This window comes from Pteronotus mesoamericanus, unplaced genomic scaffold, assembly GCF_021234165.1.
Source record: "Pteronotus mesoamericanus isolate MK-2021 breed Mesoamerican mustached bat unplaced genomic scaffold, CSHL_Meso_final scaffold_85, whole genome shotgun sequence".
NCBI classification, from domain to species: Eukaryota; Metazoa; Chordata; class Mammalia; order Chiroptera; family Mormoopidae; genus Pteronotus; species Pteronotus mesoamericanus.
In genome coordinates, this window is record NW_026555329.1 from 5,031,560 (window position 1) to 5,047,200 (window position 15,641).

General features: G+C 43.2%; 1 protein-coding gene across 2 annotated transcripts in view; it reads left to right on the forward strand.

Moving 5' to 3' along the window:
* IGF2BP3 (insulin like growth factor 2 mRNA binding protein 3) overlaps nt 1-15,641 on the forward strand; it is a 103,711-nt gene that overhangs the window by 76,637 nt on the left and 11,433 nt on the right. Inside the window, exons 6-10 of one of the 2 annotated variants that reach the window (XM_054564415.1) lie at nt 3,955-4,236; nt 7,876-8,010; nt 9,369-9,491; nt 11,655-11,790; nt 13,279-13,404. In XM_054564415.1, the coding sequence (XP_054420390.1) occupies nt 3,955-4,236; nt 7,876-8,010; nt 9,369-9,491; nt 11,655-11,790; nt 13,279-13,404 (802 nt within the window). The remainder of the gene's footprint in view (nt 1-3,954; nt 4,237-7,875; nt 8,011-9,368; nt 9,492-11,654; nt 11,791-13,278; nt 13,405-15,641) is intronic. The other variant, XM_054564416.1, reaches the window with a different exon arrangement.

Here is a 15,641-nt window from a genome sequence, read left to right on the forward strand (position 1 = left end):
GAAATTTTTTTTTTAAATTGAGGTATAAAGGATGTATAACATTATCTTAGTTTCAGGTATACAACAAAATGATTTAATATTTCTATACTTTGTGAGATGATCACCACAATAAGCCTAGTTAACAGCCATCACCATATCACCATACATGTTGTATATACAATATATTTAGTGAAAATACCATAATGTTTTCTCCATGGACTCAGCAAACCACCAAAGGACATAGCTGAATATTAAACTTTGTGCATAGAAAGGTTTTAGTGTTTCACTTAACAATCAGGAGTTTCGAATCTTCAGTCCTGAGAAAGTCATTGCTTGAAGTTAGGTTGCTCCTGTACATTCTCAGCTTTGTCCCAACGTGGAGCGTGGTGGTTGAGGGGTCGGAAGCCCGGCTTCATTGGCAGGTAGTCGGCGGACACACCGTGAGGTCCGCGGCCAGGAGCAGCCCAAGCCTGGGCTTCTGGGGCCCAGGCTGCGCACTGGCCACCGGGCGCCCTGCCTTTCGACCTCCTGGCAGAGAGAACCTCTCCTTTTCTCCTCATTAAAAAACAAGAGAGAGAGGGAGTGAAAGAAACAACAACAAAAAAATATTTTCAAAGCAGCACATTGAAGCTTGGAAGTTACAGTTTTCTGCCAGATTGAGAAAGCTGTCCCTTAGGACACGTGACTATTTAGAATACGTAGGCGCTGCTACTGACTTGCAGGTCATCTCCATGGAGAAGGATGTCTACCAGTGGTCCTCAAGCTCACTCAGGGAAGAAGAAATTACTTTTTTGTAATATTATGGACTGAATTTCACAGTCAGAGCTTACTGATTTTCTTCTGAAGCCAGCAGTACTGTTTTATAGTAGGAAAGGATATTGCAGTAAACGATGCTGCCTGTAATGCCCGTGGATACAATTGATTCCTTCACTGGGTTCGCGGTTCTGTAGTTTTCTGCAAGAACCCTTGGTGATCTGTTTCTTCTAGCCTTTAAGATGGTTTAAAGTTGTCTTGAATGAATATCTAATTGGTTGAAACTCCTGCAATTCCAACTTTTATAAAAAAATACATCATAAATATTAAGAAGACTTCTCAGTGGTTATCTTCCTTCAGAAATAACCAAAATATTTAATGCCTTAATCCACGTCCCCCTTAAGGAAAAGTGGGGGAAGGAGAAAGCAAAGAATAAGGGTGGTGTCAGGCTCTGTGTCGGGGACGTTGCTGTGAGCCACCCCATGCCCTAGGAAGCTTGTGACGAGAACGCCCTCTGACAGAGAAACCGCATGGAAACATCCCAAGATATGTCTGGAAAAAGAAGAAAAACAAAAAATTATGTCCATGATGATTCCACTTATGTTTTTGAGAAGGCACTGAACACATACACACGTATGTAAGCATATGGAAAGAACTGGTCTGTTTGCAGCAGTTACCACGGTTACAGTGATTCTGGAAGGCTCTTGGAGAGCAGGTTATGGTGACAGAAATGTCTTTTACTTCGTATTTCCGTGTGACTTGGGTCTGTTGTGCTAAGAGGTCCTTTGTGGTGTCGGCGCTGTAGGGCAGTGATGTGTGAGAGGATGGGGTGAGAGAGAAGGGCAGAGTTCTGGGTCCCGGCAGCATCAGTGTGCTTTGTCTGGTTGTCTAGACTTGAGTTCCGGTTCCAGGCTTCTGGGGCCCTTTTTGGTGCTAGGACCATCTCTTTTCTGTCCCCCTCTTTCCATCTAAGTCAAAAATGGAAAGATTTTCATGTACGGAAAACAATATGTGAGCTAGAAATGACCACTGAGCAACAAGAGAGAGACTGCTTCGTACCTGCTTTTCTTTCCCCTCCTGGGCTGAGCTCAAAACCTGCTGGAACAGAATCTGAACAAAGAATCTGAGTAACCTTAGGAAAAGTGTGGGGCCTTGATTTGTTTGTAATTTTATTGGGTACTTGGGAGTGTGCATTATTAAAAGCGTGTTTGCATGTGCTTTTGAAATCTTGAGGATATCTTTATCAATTTCTTACTGAGTTCCCCACTTTTACCTTCCTGAAGTATTTTAAAACAGCAATGACAACAACAACAATATGGGCGAATCTTACAAACCTGGTAAGTAAAAGATGTCAGACGTGGGAGAGTACGTATAACATACATACTAATCTGTATTTATGTCTATAGACCTTTAAAACAGGCAGAATTAATCTGTGGTGGTGGAAGGCTAGGGGAGGTTCTGGGGGGCTTCTGGGGCTTGGGCCTGCGTTTGGGTCTGCATGTCTACCTTACGGAAACTTTTTGAGATGTACGCTTAAGATTGGGTACTTTTCCATATTCATGTTCAAAATGGAAAAAAACCCCCCCAAAATCCACAACAGTAAATCACCTCTTAAAATAGAGGGATGGGTAGATAAGATAGAAAATAGCTTCATTTTGTTTTTTTGGTTCATCACCACCCCTGCATGTCTGTCCCAGATCAGACCATCAACGCTAGAAGGTCAGGGGCTGCTGTTTTTTGGGGCACTGGCCTGTGATAGGTACTGAGAACTTACTGAGTGATTATCCTGAGCATTAAAATCCCACCAATCTCCTGTGAGTATTTTAGAGAGATTTGTCCTCTGATGCTTAAGATGTTTTAATATTTGTATTTTGTAAGAGGACAAAGTGAAGGAGGTGTATATTTCTTTTTTTTTTTTAATTAGGAGTATTTTAAAAAAAGGTTTTATTTACTTATTATTAGAGAATGGGGAAGACAGAGAGAAAGCGAGGGAGAGAAACATCAGTGTGTGGTTGCCTCTCATGTGCCCTGCACTGGGGACTTGGCCTGCAACCCAGGCATGTGCCCTGACAGGGAATCGAACTGACGACCCTTTGGTTTGCAGGCCGGTGCTCAATCCACTGAGCCATACCAGCCAGGACAGGAGGTGTATATTTCTAACATCCTTTCCCTTCTGATTTGGAAAGACGAGACTGGACTGCCCCTTACTTGTCTGGCTGTTTGGGCACTCCTAAACAGTTACTAACCTCTTGGGTAAAAGTTTAATCAAGATTTTCCATTGCAGCATTACTTACAATAGCCAAGATATGGAAACAACTTAAGTGTCCATCAATGGATGAATGGATAACAAAAATGTGGTTATATATACACAGTGGAATAGTATTCAGTCATAAAAAAGGAATGAAATCTTGGCATTTACAATAGTATGGATGGATCTTGAAGGCATTATGTTAAGTGAAATAAGTCAGGAAGAGGTCAGAAAAAAACAAATTCTGTGTGGTCTCACTTATATGTGGAACCTCCAAAAACAAACAAACAAGCTCATAGATCCAGAGAACAGATTGGTGGATGTCAGAGATGGGTGTGGGCAAAATGGGGGGAGGGAGTCAAATGGCACAAATTTCTAGTTATAGGTAAAACACGAGGATGTAATGCATAGCCTGGCATTACTACTGTATTGCATACTTGAGAATTGCTGAGAGTAGAATTTAAAATTGTCATTACAAGAAAAAAATTCTGTAACCACGTATGGCGATGCATGTTAACTAGACTTACTGTGGTGATCCTTTCAAAATATATACCAATATCGAGTACTAATGTAATGTTGTATGTCAATTATACCTCAATTAAAAAAATAAAGTTTGATGAATTGTTTTTTCTTTCTATTTTTCAGATGGCAAGTATGTTTTGTTCCCTTTGGAAACTTGTCACTCTTTTCTTTCTTGTGTGTACCTCAAAGGAAGAGTGGGGGAGAGAGGGAGAGATGCGGGGGGGGGGGGAGAGAGAGAGAGAGAGAGAGAGAGAGTGTGTGTGTGTGTGTGTGTGTGTGTGTGTGTGTGTGTGTTGGGGTGTTGAATGTGTCCTGTGTTGTTTGCTCTGTGGCTTTATCCTGAAGTTTTTGGGCCAGTGATCCTGAGTGGAAGAAATGGGCATTGCTTTGCTGAAAGGTTTATAACATAGCTCAATTCCTTTTCTGACCCCGTGCTCCTTGTCAACTTTCAGAGCTTTAGACAAACTGAATGGGTTCCAGTTGGAGAGTTTCACGCTGAAAGTGGCCTACATCCCTGACGAAATGGCTGCCCAGCAGAACCCCGCACAGCAGCCCCGTGGTCGCCGTGGCTTTGGGCAAAGAGGCTCCTCAAGACAGGGGTCTCCGGGATCGGTGTCCAAGCAGAAGCCATGTGACTTGCCTCTACGCCTGCTGGTTCCCACCCAGTTCGTTGGAGCCATTATAGGAAAAGAAGGGGCCACCATTCGGAACATCACCAAGCAGACCCAGTCTAAGTGAGTGCTCTGAGTGTATGGTGCGCGCTCATGTTTTCCCCTCAGAATCTTAATAACCAAGTATGTTGTTCTGGTACCTGATGTTCTTGTGAACGTGGTTATGAGCCCTTCTCATACTTGGGAACCTGGAAAAACCTTGTGATTTTGAAATCTTAGTGTTTATTTTATAAAGATATGGGGCTAAATCCAAATCTCAAGGGAACCACAAATTTCGACACATGAATGGTAAACAAATGATACCTAATCCACTTGTGATAGAGGCGGCCCTGGAGAACCAAATGAGCAGCCTCTGGGTTATTCTCCGCTCCCCCCACCCACAGTGATACCTGCCTTTTTGTTTTTGGGTGTAATTTTCTGGGTGCAATACAGAGATAGTTTTTCAGTCTTGCTTTACCTGAGTAAAGAGTCATTCAGCCTATGGTCCAAATTTATCCCATGAATAAGCCATGTAGCCAGAATGGCTTTTTCTTCAGGATCTTGATTGGGAGTTTTAACCTGCAGATTTTAAGGGATTGGGAGATTCTTAGGCAAACACTGGAGCCAGCTTTTCAGGAGAAGAAAGCAGGAGCTATGTGTTATGGTTGACCACTGTGCTGAGCACATTGCCTGATTTGAAGAAGGCTCTCGTATTTGGCAGAGGAGTCAAATTAACTCCACTGTATCATATATTAGCTGTTTCGCTTTATTAACCATCCTGTGATACCATATGACTATTTTGATCCAGAGAAGCTTGGTGATGGACCGTCCCCACTCTGCTTTTATGGAGCACTACCAGGCACACCTCTGGACTGTTCCTGCCATATTTCCTGAAGAGCTGAGTGTACCAGGGAAAAGAGGCCATGTACAGGCTCTCTTGGGTCAGTTCCGTATACCAAAGGGTGGGGGAGTGACCTTGGTCCAGCTTCAAAGATAACTGCTGATTCTTTTGTTTTTTAAATTTGATAAGGACATTGATTTCATTTCATGTGTTCCAAGGAATTAAGGAGAGGGTATTTTTCTGAAAGTACAACTATGGCACTGTGCTTGTTCCAACAGGCTTCAGAGGATGCCCATAGTCATCACGGGCACCATGCTTGCTGTAAACTCGTAGATTTCTCATGCAAAACCAACGAGGACTGTGCTTAGCGGTGGTGGCGGGCCCACGGCACCTGCAGGATGGTGTCTGATCCTGCCTTCCCCTGCTGAAGCAGGAGATGTTTGGTGCTGGGTACCTCTGTGCAGATCAATGGCCTTTGACCTTATCACGTAGGGACTGGGGAAGACAGTTGAACCATTGCCTACATCACTTCTGATGTTAAATCTGCCTGGTTTTAATCTTGAAATTGAAGAGCTTCTTGCTTCCCTTGATTCGGCATTACCCGCAGAAACTAATTATTGAATGGTTTTCCTTCCTTGTCGCGTGGCGGATTAGAGTTGTTCCTTTTAAACACTACTCATTTCCTCATCTGAGGAAAGAGCTTCTGTGATTTAAGTTGAACTGTTAGTTTTATTTAAGGCAGGAAGATATGGAGGATGGAGAGGGAAGGGAAGCAATTTTTGTTATATCCGATGATTCATTTGCAGAGCTCAGCCAGTGGATTTAATTAACTCTTGCCATTGCAACTAGTCATCATCAGACCCTCTGTTCTGGACCAGCCTCAGAGGGTTCCCCTAATCTGTAAAGCAGCAGTCCCTCTCTCCGAAGAGAAGACAGCTCACACAGTGAATGGTGACGATAAGTGGGAGGAGGGAGTGTCACAGGGCGCCTAGAAGATCAATGCGCACGGCTGGGGATTTCTGAAATAGCGGTTCCTGAGATTGGGACTGTTCTCTCGCTGCGCTGTTTTTTAAGTAGTTATTTCTAATTGGCTCATATTTGTTTCGTGTTCACATTGCCCTTATGTTTAGTGATAGGTGCTACTTCTGAAATAGATCTTCAGTTTTCAGCGCACGTCCGGGAGAATGAGACCCGATGAAGTGGCCATTCTCATCGTGAGGGATTATGTAGCTCCTGGTCTTCTGGGCTCCAGGGGCCAAAGGGACTCACAAATACCCAGTTTTCTTTCTTGTACCTTTTCAACCACAGCAAACTTATTTTGCTTTTAATTAAAAATGTACATGCATGCAAATGAAAATAAAAACAGTTATCCTTCATCTCACCCCCAAGTGTTGCTTTAAAGGAGAAATTTCCAGTGTCACTCCAGTAAATTTAATAAATACATAAAAGAAAAAATACATAAATAAAGAAGAAATCTATCATGGTATGTATTGCATTTTTCCGCAGAAGATCAATGACCTCTTATAATGTTGGTATTTGTAATTATAACACGTTTTTAAACAGCTGTGTGATATGGAGATACTATTATTTAACCATCTCTTCCTGGTGGGTCTTTTAAAGATAATCCCAATTTTCTTTCTGTTACAAATAGTGCTACAGTGAATATTCCTGTGCTAGTGGTTTTCAACCAGGGGCAACCCCCCTCACCCCCATAGACATTTGGCCATATTCGGAGACGTCTTTGGTTGTCACCCCTGGAAGAGGGATGTGCTGCGGGCACCTAGCGGGTTGCTGCTAACACCCCACGGCACAGGATCAGTCTGGCCCAGGATGTCAGCAGTGCTGACGGCGAGAAACACCACTCTCGGCACCCGTGTGGGACTACATCTGTAGATGTTACAGGAAGTAGAAGTCTTTTTCTTTTAAAAATTATTTATTTATTTATTTTAGAAAGGAGGGGAAAGAGGGAGCAGAGAGGGAGAGTAACGTATGTGTGAGAGAGAAACTTGATCAGCTGACTCGTGCACGAGCCCCATTCCCCAGGCACATGCCCCAACCAGGAATCAGACCGGCGGCCCTCCACTTTGCCAGTCGATACCCAACCAACTGAGCCACACTGGTCAGGGCAGGAAGCAGAATTCTTGAATCAAAAGACAATAGACCTTTTAGCTTTGATAAGACCTGCCAGTTCTACACACCCACCAAAAGTGTGGGTGTGCCCAGCTTACCCATTCTCTTGTCAATACTTAATTTTATCTATCAGACTATTTGCTGGTCTGGAAAAAAATATGCCTTATTTTAATTGGTATGTATATAACACTAGTGACGCTTGACAAATCACATGAACTGACCACTTGCTTTTCTTTGAAGTAGAATGGCTGTCTCTTTGGGTTTTGTTGTGGACTTTCCTCTGTGAAGGAGGCCAAGTGTAGGAGGAGCCTCACAAAAGGAAACAGATGAGCGAAACGCGCGCCTCCGATGAGTAGTGAGGGAGCACTGCCGAGTAAGAGGTCCGACTGGGTCGGTGGGACTCCAGCTCCTGCCCCCTGGGCATGCGCTCCACTTCCTGTTTGTTTTAGAGCAGAAGAAAGCCTTTGTCTGAACCTCAGCCCCTTGACACCAGATGGTTGTCCTGTGCCATCAAAAAGGAAGCTTTAAGCAGAATGAAAAGATGTCCCTGCTCAGTCAGACTAAGGAAAGAGAGGGAGTGTTCCTGGAATTAACGTTGTCCTCTGAGGCATCCTGTTGACAGTTTATCAGGAGTTTATGCTCTTGAGGGAAGTGACTCATCCTCTCTGCCCAGAAGCTCTGTGACATTATAAACTCGCTGGTGAATGCACGCTCACAGTTGTCCTTCTCTCTCTCCTTGCGCCCACCCTAAGAATCGATGTCCATCGTAAAGAGAATGCAGGTGCTGCTGAGAAGTCCATTACTATCCTTTCCACCCCTGAAGGCACCTCTGCGGCTTGTAAATCTATTCTGGAGATTATGCATAAGGAAGCTCAAGATATAAAATTGTGAGTAAAGACGATGAACCTACAGAGAGGGTGATGTTCGTGCTGTTTTGTTTTGGATTCCATGACACAGTTCTTGAGGAGTTGCTGTCCTCATGCACTGCAGTGGTTGGCTCTGTTGATTTGGTTGTAAAGCATAAGTCCTTAAAATACTTTCATTTGTGTTTGGATATGGGATGAGGGGCAGTAATGAGCAAAGCCCAGCTGTAAAAGAAGGTGACTGGGGGACAGAAGCCCACCTGAGGTCCAGGAAGTATCACCCTTGGGGTTTCCCCGAGGCACGGCCCGAATCCTCGCTGCTTTATCTGAGCTCACTGGGGCTCTGTCTTAACTGTCTGCGCAGCCCCACCCCGCTGCTGCAGCTGGGCGCGTGGAGGTGGGGGAAACCCCTGACCGTGTGCTACAGTAGCCTGGGGATGTATTTGGATATTCCAGGTTGGCACTATTCACTGTTTTCCACAAGAACTTTGAGCAGAGGTCAGGTTTTGCACTACTTTTAGCGTTTGGCACAGTGCTGTGCATAACGTAGAATCTTGAGTAAGGTGCTGGAGTTAGCCTCGACCTAGTCACCGGCACTTAATGTGCAGGGACCTTTGAAGTATGTTAAATATATTTCACTGATAAAGTGTTACATGGTGCTATATTATGAGATTATAATTCTTTTTTAATATAAAGGAAAAAATATCACTCAGATAACGCCAATGACATTTTTTTAATTGCATTTTTTTCCCATGATCACTTATCCCTCATACCCTCCCCCCATCCCCACCCCCCTGCAGTCACCTCACTGTTGTCTGTGTCCATGAGTCCTTTTTCTTTTTCCAAATGACATTTTTAAACAGTGATATGTGTATGACTTAGAAATTCAGAAAGGTACAAAATGAAATGTGAACCCTCCTCACCCCCTACCCCTCCTGCTCTTAAGTTCCCCCCCGTACCCCCCGAGTGTAACTAACCACTGTTGAGTTTCTTCTGTTTCCTTGTATAAATTGTGCATGTATTGCCAGGTATGTATTTTAAAATTTATACTAGCATCATATTCTTTTGCATTTGTACATGTTCTGGTATTGGCAGGGTTAGGGATAAGAATTTGAGTAGGAACAGTTTTCAGAACTCACAAAAGGAAACAGTTTTTAAAGATTAACTTCTATCCAAATGCATGTTAATGTTTTTTTACGTCTATTCATGCATTGCTAGAATGTAGGCTAATGGTCAGCCAGTTTTAAACTCTGCCTAGCATAACGCTTCCTATATGGTAGGTAGGTAGGAAGTAAATGTTTAATGAATGAATATTGTCTTTTTACCCAAGAGTAAGTTTACTTACCCTGATTTCATGACCATTTTTTTTTTTTCATTTACAGCACAGAAGAGATTCCCTTGAAGATTTTAGCCCATAACAACTTTGTAGGCCGTCTTATTGGTAAGGAAGGAAGAAATCTTAAAAAAATTGAGCAAGACACAGACACTAAAATCACAATATCTCCGTAAGTGCTGCCTTGCTTTCTTTTGAATTAGAAAATTTTCATACACCATGATTTAGCTGTAGCTTACATATGAAGCATAGCTCGCCCCATGTGACAGCTGTTGGAACTAGCCTGCACTGCCATACTGATTCTTTGTTTCTCAAGTTCAGTCCACCGTCTACTTCCTATCTGTTTCTAACCCATACTGAAAGCATTATCTGTTCCCACTAAAGAAGCAGAGTGCACTAAAAACTTTACATTCATATTTCCTAGCAGAAGTTTTGGTCATGTTTTCTGATATATACTCTCTAAATGGGTATACAGAGCCCAGTTTGTTATCCATTGATATGTAAGAAATTATCCCAACATTTGAGAGCTTAAGCCAATAGTAAATGGGTATTGCTCTCCAAGTTTCTGTGGGTGAGGATTTCAGAAGCACCTTAACTGGGTGCTTCTGGCTCAGGCCTCACGTTTCAGACAAGTCGGCGTTGGCTGCTTGGCATGCGGCCTCCGTTCCTCACCGCAAGGCCGCTTGGGTGCCCTCAAGACATGGCAGCCGTCTCCTTCCAGAGCGAATGATCCAAGAGAAAGCGAGGCAGAAGCGGCCATGTCTTTTGTGACAGCGGCTCAGGAGTCATACCCGATCGTTCTTCTAATGCTGATCACACAAGAGTGCTCTGTTCAGTGTGGGAGAGTGCACGTCACTGGGCGGGGGGTCACCCGGAGGCTGGCCACTGCACCCACTGTCCACAAATGCTCCGGAATGATTTGGGAAGGTTTTTCTTTTTCCGAGAGTGACTGTCCTTAGTTTCCAGCCCGAAAATGACAAGGCGGGAATAGATGGCTGAACTAACAGGGAGAATTGAGGGCACGGGGGTTTGTGGAACAAGGAGTTTTCAAAGTTTTGCTTGATTGTAAAGAAGGAAAAAACCCACAAAGTGGTAAATGTAACAGATGATCCTACCCTGACTCAAAGTTTATGCTCAGACAGGGGAGGGTTTTAAGTGAAACAAATCTCAAAAGCTATTCTAGAAGCGGCTATTTTAAAAACTGTAATATAAAAGCTTGGCAGGGGTGAGGCAGGGTGAAACTGGAGATTAGAAGTGCACTGCTTTAAGCAGTCTAAGACCAATCACGTGTAGATACAATTTTAGCAATTTGGAGGGAAAAAAAGGAATACCATCCTGTTCGTTTGTCTCAAGTTTAGCTTAAGTCACTGTGCTAGTCTTGAAAATGACAATCGTAACTCTTGGGGATATGAAGGAGAGCTATACCAATATTCCACATCCTTTCGGTCTGTGCGATTCTTTTCCATGGAAAATATTGCAGTTCCCACCATTTCCCTGCTTAAGGCTGAGGACTGACTCCGGCGAAGGTGGCCTCAGGCGGCCTCAGGTGTCTTCCGTGTAGCTTTGAAGCTTCAGCGGAACCTGGGTCGAGCAGGGGAGTTGCTGACTATTGCTGCAGCTTTCTGATTTTTTCATTGTCCAAAGTGGTCATGCAGGGACTGTTTTCTTAATTTAGTCAATATGGATTGAAAAATGTTAGGAGAAAAAACTCAAAACTTAAAAAAAAAAAAAAAAAGACATAAAAAAGAAAACAAACAGATTGATTTACATTATTCCCTCTTGTGTACTTTGATCCAAATTCCAAAATCACTGGCAAAATGGAAGTTTAAACACATGAATTCTAGTGTGCCCCTTTGGAACATGTCCATGCTTATTCCTTGCTTGGTGACCCAGAAAATTCAGTTGCATGAGAATGCCAGTTATGCCTAGAACTGGTCAGTGCAGACCCGGAACTTACTAAAGTTTATGTGCGTCTGGTTCTTGGTGTCTGCTAAAACCTATCCCTCCCATCATTTCCCTGACATCTCACCATTAAATTGTGATCACCATAAGGGGTCAAGAAGTGCACTGTGTTTAAAACATGAACTTAATTGCACTATTAACCCCTGGTGATTTTAATCGAGCAGGTGGGAGGGGAAGTATTTTCTCTCCCGCAGCTTTGCAGTGTTGGGAATCCTGTCTTTTGGGGCTTACTCATTTTCATCATGTCTAATCACCCACTTTACATTTTGCCAGCCCCACAGTTGGGTTTTAATGCCATCTGTGGCTGAACTCTTACTAACCGTCGTCCTCCGATAATTTCCATTCTCGTCCTTTGCCCCTTTTCCACCGGCAGACTGCAGGAACTGACGCTGTATAACCCCGAGCGCACGATCACAGTGAAGGGCAACGTGGAGACCTGTGCCAAAGCCGAGGAGGAGATAATGAAGAAAATCAGGGAGTCTTATGAAAATGACATTGCTTCTATGAATGTTAGTTTTAATACGAAGGGCGTGTCTTTAATTTGATGAACAGTTCAAAGATATTTTCAGTAGCGTTGATATTGATTTCTTTAATGGTGTCATCATTAGACTTAGGTTCTCATTGATTGTTAGCATTGCAGGGAGGGTCCTGGGAGAGTTGGGAAGACCCAACTTTCACATTAGCTTGGCAATCTCTGTGATTTTAGCAAATCATTTAGTCTTTGAGACTTAGCTTCCTTATCTGTGAATTAAGGCTAATACCCACCTTAAAAAGGTTAGTATTTCCAGCGCAATGTTAATTTGAGGGAGATTAGTATGGTAGGAATATGGGCTTCAGAGGTATGTGAACTGCAGGTCCATTCTCTTGGACAACTTATTCAATCTCTGAGCTTCAGTGTCCTCATCTGTAAAAGGGAGCTATGCTTCCATTGCATGCCTGTTAGAATGACAGTGGATAGCCATGCACACAAAAACTACTGCTATGACTACAAATGTAAAATTTGGTTACTTGAGATGAGAATAATGTGCAGTGCAACTGAGACGAAAGTGAATTGCTGACATTCCTTAATGGACGGAATGGTGCTGAGGATGCGACCTTTGTAAGGTTCATCTTGAATTTTCAAGTAAATCGTTGCAAAAAAGTCCTCAGTTGGGCCTGCCACCTGAAACATTACGCCTAGAAGGAGGGAAATGTAAGAATGGGATTACCACCGCGAGAAGAGCTTAGAACGCAGGCCATCTTCACCCCCTTGACGCCTGTCCGCCTTCACATTGTCGTTGCTCTTCCTCGCGTTTGAGTTAATTGGGAGTAAATCCAGCTCCATAGGCCTTTTAAAAGTATCCTCAAGTAAGCTCAGCTCCCACTTCTCTAATCTCCACCTTACTTCCTCAACCCTTACAAAATTAAACCAAAACAAAAATCCCCCTCCTGGCTTCTGGCTCCACTCCAAAGAGAAGTTTAATTGTAGTAGTGACACACGGTTGGGGGCTGATTTCCGAAGGGCTTGACTTCGTTTTAGGCCTTTAGACCCATGACTAGCAAATTTTATTGATAAGTAAGTATCTCTTAGTAGCTGGTTCTCTATCTCTGGTATGCTTTTTAGTGAACAGACGTTGTTTGCCTACTTCTTTCACTAATGCATGATTCTGTCTATACTTACCGTGGGCCTACAGCGTAGAGTGCATATTTGTCTGAGCACTGTGAGTTGTTCATAAAGGACAGGAAGCCTGTGTCCCTGCTTTGAGAAACTCAGTGTGGCTTCAGATCAAGGAGGAGGCAAACAAGCACACGGATTTTAAAATACAAGAAATATAAACAGATATAAACTATATGCTCAAGTGTGGTCACAGGAAACATCTGCTTTGTTCTAAAATTTGTGTGATGTTTTTGTTTTAACGAGACAAGAGGTCACAATCTGAATATTGTCACTTTTAAAATGCCCACTTACGCTTGATCTTTTAATTGTGAAATGAAAAGGGACCCTTTTACCATTGCAGCTTCAAGCACACTTAATCCCGGGATTAAATCTGAACGCCTTGGGGCTGTTCCCGCCCACGGCAGGGCTGCCGCCCCCAGCCTCAGGGCCTCCTTCCGCCATGGCGCCTCCTTACCCACAGTTTGAGGTAAGATGGTGCTCTTGGGCTTTCTTTCTGGTGGAGTGAGACACAGTCAGACTTTGTTGCCTCTGAGGGGTGTGGCATGAGATGTTTTTTGTGGGGAAAATCTTAATGTGACACCTGGTTCCCACGGGATCGGGAATTGGTTTAGGGCCAGCATGTGCTTCCTGGTTTTTGTTAGTAGAACCTTCTCATCTATCCCTTTTATAGCCATGGGTGGGAATTATTACTTTTTGGTGTTTTGAGGTGGTAGAGTTATCAACATGCGCTTTCAAATATCAAAAGTTTGAGACCTTGGGGAGGGGGAAAGACATTACTTACTTTTAAGTATTGAAGAAAAGGATTTTTAAAAGTCTTCATCTTTTTCACTTGGAAGTTAATTGCTTGGAAAGGTCAGTAAAGATTAGACATGGTGTTTTGTTCTGGTTTTTTTTTTTTTTCCATTTTGAGTACTTAAAAAAATTTTTAGAGGTTTTATTTATTTACTTGTAGAGAGAGAGAGGAGGGGCAAGAGAAAGCATGAGAGAGAAACACGCTCGGCTTCCTCTTGCACGTGTCCCCGCTGGCTTTCACCCAGTGAGTTTAATGTCCATTGCTGACATGGGCCCAAATCACGTATCACTGCCTTAATGTTGTCTTCTACATTTCCTAGTTGACAGTCTTACATAAAATACCGCTTTCTCTGCTCTGTGCCTTCAGGGAGAAAAAATGGTTGTTGCTAATTACATTAGAATTTCCCCAGACCTTTTGAATTGGATTCACTTCTCCCTCAGGCCCGGGGAGGGAGTAGGGGCGTGACCCAGGCACCGTCCTTTTGGACAGCTCCTTGGATGACTTCAGTGCAGAGCCAGGGTTCACAGCAGCTACTCTGCTTCTTAACCGCTGAAGACCCTGTGCCCCACCTTAGTCCTAAATGAATCAAAATCTCAGTAGGAGTAGGTGGCTGCCCAGACACTTGTGGTTTTGTAAAGGTCACTTGGAGATTTTTGTTAATTATTCACTGTCAAGAACAACAGTTCTAGAAAGAATGTGTTACTGGTCTGTGGTGAGTGGACCTAGATGTTGGAAAGAATATCTCCTATCAAGACTAAAATGTGGAAGATAATATTTAGGGTAAGCATAAACACGCCACTCATGTATGTCCCTTTTTCTAACTTGTATGAGGCTTCACTTTAAAGTGTAGTGAAAAAACTCTCCCCCTTTTCCTCTCGCCACCTGTCATTCCAACTCGTAGGCAACTCTCAGGCCAAAACTGTCTTGGGATGCGGCCACATGTCTGTTTTCATGCTTCTAAGTATATTTTGGCATCCTATATTATCAGGATTAGGTTTGGCTGGGTGTTTGGAGTTAGAAAATGTGGTTTAAATGAATTTTCCTTTTTTAAGAGAAGAGTTGAAGGGTAGGTAATCTGAGTAGTTCTGGTAGTAGCTCTGCTGTATCGTCTGGGACTGGCGCTCCTACTGGCTCCGCAAACCAACCCTGGGCCAGCAGAACTGCTCAAGCCCCAGCCATGGAGGCCGACTCCGCCAGCAAGGAGGAGGAAGGATCCAAAATCAGCAGTTGCCTCATTTAGGGACACTGTCTGGGGATAGCTGTTCACACTTCCACCGGTAACAGTGTTTGCTAGACCCTTCTACCTGCAAGGGAAGCTGGGAATCTGAGTCTGTAACTAAACAGGTGACTAGATGCCGGGGATGGCTGTTTGACTCTTGCTGCCTGGGTTGAGCCGTACTGCATGTTAAAGGAATCTCTCAGAGCTTGGAAGGGAGGAGGTAATCTTTTAAGGTCTCCTCCCACTCCCCCCAAAAAAGCAAACTCTAAATTCTGGAAAAAATGTCATGTTCCAGTTCCACTCCTGCAGATTATTTTCATCTAATAACGAGAGAACCCCATTTTCAGAGGATTGTACTCTCTCTGGATACCAATTAGAGTAAAGTCTACTTCCAAATAACTGTCAGGTAGTTTTCTGGTTTGATGTTTCAGAGAACAATCCTTTTACCAGTTTTGTGTTAGTGTGTAGCTTCATAGGGGAGGAATACTTAGTTGGAATAGCTTTGTCTTCACTATTAGTATATTAGTAGACTTTGTTCCTCTTCTAAACCCAAATTACTAACAAGTGGTCACCATCCTTTGAAACACAAATAAACTGTTGTTTTCAAAGGCAATTGTTAAATTTATCAAAGCTTTTTTTTTTTTTTTTTTTTTTTTTTGCTTACCATTGCTTCTTACAGCCCTTTCATTCC